Genomic DNA, 9,999 nt, shown 5'->3' on the forward strand with positions numbered 1-9,999 from the left:
TTCTATTACTGAAATATTTTATTATCTATTCAAAACCAATTTTTTGTCATGTGAAAATCCAAGCTGTTTTATAGCTGGCTAAACTTATAATCAACCCTTTAAAAATTGTTTAAAAATTTTTTTGTTCAACATTTAATTCTGATTTCAAGTGACTAAATTTAATTTTACTTTGAAAGATTTCATTCATTATGCATTTGCTGAAACTGTCTCAGTATTACCCACTTTACTGTCTTTGTTAAATAAGTTTTTCTCAGCCACAGCCAACTGCAATTAACCATTCATCATGAAATGCATACCATACCTTCTTCCACTGTTTATTGTTCCAGTTGTAGTACTAGTTTCTGCATCTCTACTTCTTTTTCAGTAAGCCTTCAGTAAGCCATTTTAAATTAAAAAATGTGCATATTCATGTCTGAACTAGAAAAATATATTTAAAATAAATAATTCAATTTAATTATCAATTATGATTTACATTATCACTGTAATTCCTATTGTCTATATAAAATACTCAGGTAAAGATGCTGTTACATCCAATTCATAGAAAAAAATAATGTGCACCGAATCCATCTGTTGACACCAATTCACTGATGTGTTTTTAAGTAATATTACACATGACACAGGAGTTTGACAGGCACACTACAAGAATCATGAACAAGGTAACAAGTTAAATGTATTTCTACAAAAAAAAAGTTGAGTTAAAAGTATTTTACAATGCATTTTTCTAATTAATTAACTTAGTCCTACTGAGCTCATTTCAAGTGCTTAATAGCCACCCATAGCTAGAGATTACTGTATTAGCACATACAGAAGTGATTAACAGCCAAAAAGCTTGCAGTTTTTATTCTATTTCTCATTTATTTTATATAATTTCCAGGGCTTTGAACTTTTGCATCCTTACTAAAAGGCAAGAGAAATGGAAATGGTTGGATGTTCTGTACAGGACTCCTTGTAATATACACCATGGCCTACTCTAGGAGACATGGGCCAATCTGTAAAAAACTATATAGCTCCTAAAAACAATCAACTTTATCTCTTTGGAGAATGCCTTTTAAACATGTTAATGTAAGTTTAAAAATGGGCTTTAAAAAAATGTTTTATATATAAGATGTGTAGCACACAATTTACAAATGATAACATATATAATACCCTTTATTGTAAATTCCATATAGCTAACTGATTCCCATAGAAGGCTTTTGTTGATTTTTGCCTAACTCTTGTATCTGTAGCCAACCTATGGTTACAATTTGACCAGGACTTTACAAATGGAGTTGCATCCCAATCTGCTAACTCCTTCCCTAATAAATTTATTGTCATTAGATCTGATATGTGATCTATTGTTAAACTATTTCTCACCCTTGTACAAATTATGTTCATTAAATTGAAACCTCTTTCAGCTTCAGCATTATTGATTGCAATAGTGTTAACTATCTTTTTAGCTTTTTGTATAGTTGTAGGAATCGAAACATTGATTGATTTTATATTATTATTTACAAATTCCCGAAAATCATTCAAATCAATTTTGTATTTTAAAATTTCACATAGATGAAATAATTTTTTTTCACCAGCTATCCATGGTGAAGTTATTTCTTCATAAGGCCATGTAGAAGGTTCTAGCAAGTCAAAATAATTAAAAATACTTTCATCATGGTTTCTGTCAGATACAAGACGTAAATGCATGTGTTCAATTATATTTTCTATTAACATACTCCTAGGAAGAGCATTGTATTTATTATTTTTATTAAATGGAATATCTTTAAACTTATCTGACTTAATCAAACCTTCAATTTGAGACTCATGCTTTCCAGTACCAATTTTTAAATTTTCCAAAGCTCTTATGGTACGTTTGATCAATTTTTGTGCTTTCTGAATGTTAGTTGATCTGGACTGTAATGCAGTTGAAAGTAGTGACAATTCTTCAAGAATGTCAATCATTAAAGCAAGGTCTTGCAAAAAATGAATGTTAGCTAATCTCTTTGCCAAACCAGAGTAAGAATTAGAGAAATGCATATATAATACAGGATATGCATGCCATACAGCAGTAGCAGCTTGTAAACTACATGCCGCCCATCTTGGTCCCATCACCCATCCAATTTTAATAATTTCAATTTCAAGATCTTTAGCTACAGTTTCTAAAAGCTTGTTTTGATTTTTATTAGACTGGTGATAAATGGAATAAATTTTATCAAGAAATAGTTTAAAATGATTAACTTGTTTTATTTCAGATATTGAATCATCAAGCGACAATTGCAATCGATAGTTTAAACAGTTCCAAATAATGATTTTAGGAAAATTTTCTAACAACTTTGTAGCTACTCCAGCCTTTCTTCCCAGGATTGTATTAGCACCATCAGAACAAAATGCAATTAAATTTGCTTTCAAATATTCATTAGTAAAGCCACAATCATTTAAAGAACTCAGTATTGTATTGAAAATACACTCTGCTGAGGTTGACACCAATTCTTTTAAAGCAACAAATAACATAACTGGTGCAGGAGCCGACTGAACTGTGCACTGGAGATAAATCATTAGAGTGCTTTTCTTCGAAACTGTAGATGCCTCATCAATTATGATGCAGATTTTGGCATTCTCTTCTACAATATTTTTAAATATCTTCATTTTCATTTCTTTTGCAATATGTTCTGCTATTCTTGTTGCACTGTATCGTGTATTTAAACAGTTGACCTCTCCATTTTTCTCTTGTAATTCTATTGCCCCCTCAATATCAGATAAAGGTCTATTATGTTTTACTAAACTGTAAACAGTATTGAAAACTTTTACTGTAGCATCAATATTTTTATTATTTTGTTTATGCACTAAATCAGAAATTGAGTCATTAACTGATTCCTTTAACAAATCCTGAATTTTACCATGGGCTTTAGAAACATCGTGTTCCCTAATTTTTTTCCGCAGAGAAGCCTGTCTAGTAGTTTTATTACTGCCATTAGGGGTTACTAAATATGCAATCCATTCCTTGGACACATGGACATGCTTTTCTGCTTTCGATCCCAAATGCCGAACTGTTGAACAATCCTTACATCCTAATCTACCTTCTCTTATTTCAAGCCATTTGTACTGTTCTGTAAACATAAATGCTTGTTTTTCATTCCAACAATCTGGAAGCACAAGATTATCTGTTTCTTCCTTTGATGAACATGATGGATTTTCTTCAATGATTGGTTGTTCAACATATTTGAAATTTGATTCCTTTGACTTAGACAATCCACAACGATTTTTGCTATTACTTTCTGTGTCTGTTTTCACCTTCTTCACATTTAAAAAACGCAAAAAATCTCCCTGTCGTTTTGGCATTTTAGGGAACAGAATCTGAAAAATAATTTCACATATATAAGTAAAGTTCTTGATAACACTTTAAGGGTTAATGTAAAAATTTCTGTTAATGATTTCTTTATAAAATTTTAGAAATAAATTTTGAATTAAAATACTTAACGTTGATTTTCAATTTGTACCCGTAACTTCAATATGACTTGCTATTTGTTGAAAAATTCACTATCAGTTTTTTATAAAGTTTATTTTTTTAGTAATCTCTACACCCAATGTGGGGCTTGAACTCACGATCCTGAAATCAAAAGCTGCATGCTCCTCCTGAGTCAGGCAAGCGTGGTTTTAAAAATTTTATAGCCAATAATGTCACGAAATTGAATGTTTGATTAACATCCAATTGAACAAAGAAGTTGCTCATATGATTTACAAATGAGTATAGCTCCAATGTGAAAAGTGGTTAATATTTTCATTTAATAAGATGAAAAGTGAAAGTGAAGATGTATACCAGAACTCCACTGGCTCATCAATGACATCAACATCTTTGTTGAATCAAAGAAGAATTTTCAAGTATTACAAGGTTTCCTCAATTGTTCATACAGCACACAGTCCAGCAATTTAGAGATGTATCACATTTTTAGGCTTAATCTGAATTAACATTTTATCCACCACTTTCTTAAGTTTAGATAATCAATAAATAATAAATCAAGCCCCGATTTGTAGTTTGACATTTACCTTGGTGTAAATACTCCAATCAAGTTGCAGGAGCATGCTGTTATATAGTATTTCTACCACTCAGATACAATAGGTGTAAATAATCTCAAATTAAGATATGATTTTTGAGTATTTACTACCTTAAATGTAATAATTTATTTCCTTGTAACTTTATATACTTCAATTTTTAACATATACTTTAATTTTTAATAATGGCTATGTTTAACATATCAGCTCACAAAATCTTTTTCTCCTGAAAATCTTACAATCAGTTCTTCCAAGTCAGTTCAAGCCACCACCAACACACTTTGCACTTAATGACAGAACTGAAAAACCACAAATATAATATACTTACATCACTATGACAGGTGCTAGGCTCTTCATTATCACCACAGACCAAATCAAAGTATTCAAGAACACTTTTTGATGGTCCTTCCTAAAAAGCAATTGAGCAAATTTACAAGTCATGAAAACCATTCAAACCACACTTGCATTTACAATCAGTAGGTTTTTGTTGTTGGAATTAGCAAAACTTCTTCCTTCCTAAGGAGGATTGCAGGTGGCACAGAATAATCAGAAACAGAAGCAGCACAAGAAAAGAGTAGATGAATAAGCAATGATGACAAAACCCAAAGAGAAACTAAATCTACATAGGGGAATAAAGCCATGTGGATTCCTTTGGAAATGAAAAATAGTGCAGGAATAGTATTAAAAAGATACATCATAGTACTATATTCTTTAACTGGATGACTATCAATAATCTTTTAGATATCTAAGCTCAAAATCAGAGTTCTTTTTTTTTTTTTTTTAAGATTTTATTTATTTGACAGAGAGAGACACAACAAGATAGGGAACACAAGCAAGGGGAGTGGGAGAGGGAGAAGCAGGCTTCCTGCGTAGCAGGGAGCCCGATGCAGGGCTTGATCCTAGGACCCTGGGATCATGACCTGAGCCGAAGGCAGATGCTTAACGACTGAGCCACCCAGGTGCCCCAAAATCAGAGTTCTTAAATAGCTCTGCTTTATCCTCCGTATCCTTTCACAAGCAAACATCAAGCCCTGATTTTCTCAATTCTTTCTTTACATATATACTACCTACAGAATACACCAGGCCCTAAATACCTGGATGAAAAACCTAGATTTTACTCTATAGGTAAATGAACCAATCAATAGTGCTGAGATGGGGATAACATTAGAGCTGTGGTTCAACATTAGGAAAGTATGAAGTGTGGGAAGACTAGTAACAAGATAATCCAGACAATAGTAACGTAGTACTAAACCAGAGTGAAGGCCAGAAGAACAATCTGGAAGTACACTCTTCTGTATGTATATTACAATAAAATTTTATGTCAAAGGTAAGGGCTCTTTTTGTACCTACAAATTTTTATCATTCCTTTCTTTCAGGATATTGTGTTTATTTAGCTACATGCACGCATATATGTATATGGCAGAACACAAAGAGGAAGCTGTGCTATAATGCAGACTGAAGGCTGGAAAGCGATTTATAGAAAGACTAAGGAACCCATAATAGAATACATCAAGTAGTAACTTTTTGTATCTGAAGAACCGTCAAGCAGAGAACTGTACCCAGCAGCATTTCATCTTTACTGGATGGTACTATTAAAAAAAAGAGAAATAAGCATACCCTGGTAGAGCCCAGCATAGGATGGGGTTACAAAGGGAAGTAAATTCTGTCTCTGAGTATTTTTTTTATTTAAAGATTTTATTTATTTATTTGACAGAGAGAGATAGCGAGAGCAGGAACACAAGCAGGGGGAGTGGGAGAGGAAGAAGCAGGCTTCCCACCGAGCAGGGAGCCCGATGCGGGGCTCGATCCCAGGACCCTGGGGATCATGACCTGAGCCGAAGGCAGACACTTAATGACTGAGCCACCCAGACGCCCTGCCCTGTCTCTGAGTATATGTTAAAGCTGAATTATCACTGTTTTTTTAATGTGGAAACATTTAAATGCAATAGGGGGGTGGCTGGCTAGCTCAATTGTAGGAGTGTGTGACTCCTGATCTCATGGTTGTAGGTTTGAGCCCCATGTTGTATATAGAGATTACTTAACAATAAAATCTGAAAAAATAAATAAATAAAGGCAGTAGGGGTATTTTTACTCTCTTCTTTCTGATACTGAATTCCATTCAGAGTATACAAGCATACCTCTGAAATATTATAGGTTCAGTTCCAGACCAGTATAATAAAGCGAGTATCACAAGAAAGTGAGTCAAATGAATTTTTTGGTTTCCCAGTGCATATAAAAGTTATGTTTATACTATACTGTAGTCTATTAAGTATGTCTAAAAAAAAATGTACACAGCTGATTAAAAAAGTACTTTATTGCTAAAAAAAACGCTTACCATCACCTGTGCTTTCAGTGAGTTATCATCACTGATCACAGATCACCATAACAAATACAATAATAATGAAAAAGTTTGAAATACTGTGGGAATTACTGAAACGTGACAGAGACACAAAGTGAGCAGATGCTGTTGGTAAAATGGTGCCAATTGACTTGCTTGATACAGGGTTGCCACAAATCTTCAAAAACAGTATTTGTGAAGGACAATAAAATCTAGGGCAATAAAACCTGGAATGCTTGTATAATTCACTTCTCCTTATGGAGCTATCAAATATTTCATCCTCTTTTTGGAAACAAGGCTAAATTAAATAAGAGGTTCTATCAAGTTGGATGTACAAAACTCTGAATGCAAACATACAAAAGATTCTCTGTATTTAAAGTTAAATTTAGAGTTTTATTTATTTATTTTTAAGATTTTATTTATTTATTTGACACAGAGAGACAGAGACACAGCAAGAGAGGGAACACAAGCAGGGGGAGTGGGAGAGGGAGAAGCAGGCTTCCCGCGGAGCAGGGAGCCCGATGTTGGGCTCGATCCCAGGACCCTGGGATCATGACCTGAGTGGAACACAGACGCTTAACAACTGAGCCAGCCAGGCACCCCAAATTAAGAAAGATTTAAATCTCAGCTGAAGAAAAGCTGATATGTTAATTTGATAAGAATTTATAACAGTTTATTCCACAGAGTTTTACACAAACTTACACCTATTTTTCCAACCTTAATCTTGCAGATTCTGTTTCTCAAAGGGACATGTCATAACACCCATGTCACTCCTAGTTCTAGTTGCACAAAATATCATCCCGTTTATAATGTCTCATTCATTTGTTTCTATACCACAGTCAGGAGGAACCAAAATTATTTTTCCCGAAGACCCCTGAAATATTCTTTACAAATGCTTTCCATTACAAAAAAAAAAAAACAAAAAAAAACCCCACACTGTGGCTCTTCAATTTCCATAGCTACATCACTTACTCTACAACACAGGAAAGCAGAATAGCATAAAACCTATCTTGGCACCCCCAAATTTATAAGGCCCCAAGTGTGAAAAAAAAGAAAATGGGGGTTACTATATGTACTGTTAATGGGGAAGAATGTCAAGAAAATGATCTTGTAAAGAATTTCTATATGTCCCTACTAGAACAAGAAACAACATCCTAACACCGCAACATTTAAAGAGGGGATTTTATTTGATTTAGGAAAAAATTGAGATTTGGGGAAAAAAATTGGTTTATCAGGTTGCCCTAAACCTATACCAATTAACAAACATTAAACTGCTACTCATTTAAACAAAAATTATACACCTTTAACAACAAACCTCAACTAATCACTGGTTTGGAGAAGTTTTTAGCTGGCCAAGACACCACTTTTAAACAGAGCCTTTGCACAACTTTACAGTTTTGGGTGAAAACCATCCCAAAATACATCATAACCTCCTCCCCCCTAAACCAAGGCTTTACAAAGCATGGTTCACAGATTCGTATTTCCTTTCATTTGTTCCAAAGTGAAGAGTCCTGGGTCCCACCTTCAGATTCTGATTCAGTAGGTATGGAGTGAGGCCCAGGAATCTGCACATTTACACTTCCTAATGCTTAGAGACGACTGTCCCAAAGGGAAGGAAGTCTGAAAACCATGTGTGTTCCTGGTGATGCAGGGATCTTCATTATTACAAGAACATCAACTCTTGTACTATGCTGTAACATGATGATCTCAGAGGTTGGTGAAGTCTTCAAGCTACTTGCCTTCATGTTATGAAGCTACAAAACACTCAGATTTTGAGTTCCTGCAACCCTTCTCATTTTCTACCTCCTTCCTCATCTTCAGCCGACCCTTCCCTCTAACCTGCAGGTCATCTCTGAAAGGATGCTCTTGCCCTGCTTCCACACACACTCTAAGAGACCAGAACTTCGCCTAGATGAAGTATAAAACGGCGCTCAGGAAGGCACGAGAAGCGTGATTCAATGCGCACCATGTCCTTTCGGGCACAGTCTTTGTGGTGGCCACTGCAGGTGCTCAGAGACCCCCTTCGGGAAATGTCCTAATCCTACGCCATGCTCCCCAGGGTCTAGTACCTGCGAGACATTCATACCTCGCTGCTGAATGATGAACGGACAGGTGAGGTATCATCACATAATGGTTTACCACGCATAGGTTTGGGATTCTGGGAAAAACCCGAATATCGTTGCTACTTACACTGACAAACTGAATGTCATCTTCGTTTTCATCCGTTGTTGCCTCAGATGCCTCAGGCCCGGCTGCAGGGACAGACTCTATTATCTATAAAGATAAGGCAGAACATGCTTATCTATATACAGCCACGTACTTGGAGGAAGAGATTTGTCCCAAAAGCAACGAAAAAGGAAGAGCTCTGTAACACAGCAAGCTCTTGAGGAAACCGAACTGAGCACAACTGCATGCAAATCCGACCAAGAACAGGACTCGATGGAGTCGGGTTATGCCTCTGCAGACGCGCAGCCACAGGGAGCGGACGCCGAAAACGACTTACCAGCCCCCGCGAATTCCCCAATCTCCTCCAGGAGGAGGGATGCACGCACACCGCCGAAGAGCGAGCCTGTCTCAAAATGTCGCTCTCACGGCCAGAGCAGCCGCAACAGCGACCTCCGGGGCCGACGCAGGGGGCCGGGGGCGGTCGGGCGGCCATTGTTACTGCTGGTTCCTCGCTCAGACCCGCACCAGGCCGGAACGCTGGGCTCGGCCCGAGACGCGGAGGCTATCGCCCCGCCGCGCACCAGGCCTCACACCCAACAAAACACAAAGCCCTTGCCCGCTCGGCTGAGAATGCCGCGACCCAACGCCCGACCATTCACCTCCGACGCCGGGTCTCCCATTTCTCCGACGGCCTAACTGACAGCACCACCGCTCCTGCGGCCCCCGCCGCCGCCGCCGTCGCTGCTGTCCCCGCTGCCGCCGCCTCCGCCGCCGCCACGACTTCCCTTCCCGCCCAGCACCGCTTCGCGCCTCCGAGACCCGCTCCTGCGTGAGAGCCGACGCCGCCGCCGACGCCACCGACGCCGCGGGCGGAGAGAGGTGTGAAACACCGCTTCCAAAGGGGAAGCCGGCTCTGGCCCGCTATTGCCTGGAGCCTCTTTCTCACAGTCCCGGCCTGCCTTTCCCGGGCCGCGCAGGATGCTGGGAATTGTAGTTCTGGGGGTTCCCGAGCCTGTCCCGCGCCTAAATGAAGAGTGGAAAGGGACTCTCAGCGAGGCGCTTGCGTTCTTCTAGGCTGTTACTGTACTAAAGTAGTGTAATAGATGACCTTTTTCTCTCACTCTGTTTTCCTCTCCCCACGTTTCTTCTACTCTTTCCTTTTCTTTTTATACGAACATTGGTCTAGATAATCTAGATCAATGGTGTTAAAATGCTCTTTCATTGTTTGCTCAGATACTTCCTTACCAAAATAGTGGCCGACTTTTTTCAATATTTAAACATGAATGATTGTTAACAGATACAGTTTATGCAAACAAATGTTTACCGACGATATTTTTTATAAAGATCTTGTTTATTTGAGAGAGAGAGAGCACAAGCGGGGGCAGTGGGGGGGGGGGGAGGGAGAGGCGACTCTCAGCTGAGCAGGGAGCCCCAGATGGGGCTCATCCCAGGACCCTGGGATCATGAGCTGATGG

At 38.0% G+C, this 9,999-nt stretch overlaps 1 protein-coding gene across 1 annotated transcript; it reads right to left on the reverse strand.

The window, feature by feature from the left end:
• Positions 1-499: 499 nt before the first annotated feature.
• On the reverse strand, positions 500-9,441 carry KIAA1586 (KIAA1586 ortholog). Its single transcript, XM_028097695.2, has 4 exons — positions 9,184-9,441; positions 8,549-8,632; positions 4,349-4,429; positions 500-3,324 (listed from the first exon to the last, which is right to left on the reverse strand). Exons 1-4 carry the CDS (start codon positions 9,202-9,204, stop codon positions 1,150-1,152), a joined length of 2,361 nt encoding a protein of 786 aa, XP_027953496.1. The 5' UTR covers positions 9,205-9,441; the 3' UTR covers positions 500-1,149.
• Between the last annotated feature and the right edge of the window lie 558 nt (positions 9,442-9,999).

The sequence above is a fragment of the Eumetopias jubatus genome, unplaced genomic scaffold (genome assembly GCF_037043125.1).
Source record: "Eumetopias jubatus isolate StellerSeaLion01/CBP00866 unplaced genomic scaffold, mEumJub1_p1.0 scaffold_6, whole genome shotgun sequence".
Lineage (NCBI taxonomy): Eukaryota > Metazoa > Chordata > Mammalia > Carnivora > Otariidae > Eumetopias > Eumetopias jubatus.

What these genes read in the sequence shown, in the direction of transcription:
- KIAA1586 (XM_028097695.2), bottom strand. Translation starts at nt 9,204, where the DNA reads ATGGGAGACCCGGCGTCGGAG. An exon ending in TGGGAGACCCGGCGTCGGAG is followed by an intron (nt 8,633 to 9,183) that starts GTGAATGGTCGG and finishes TTATCTTTATAG; the next exon opens with ATAATAGAGTCTGTCCCTGC. An exon ending in CTAGCACCTGTCATAGTGAT is followed by an intron (nt 3,325 to 4,348) that starts GTAAGTATATTA and finishes ATTATTTTTCAG; the next exon opens with ATTCTGTTCCCTAAAATGCC.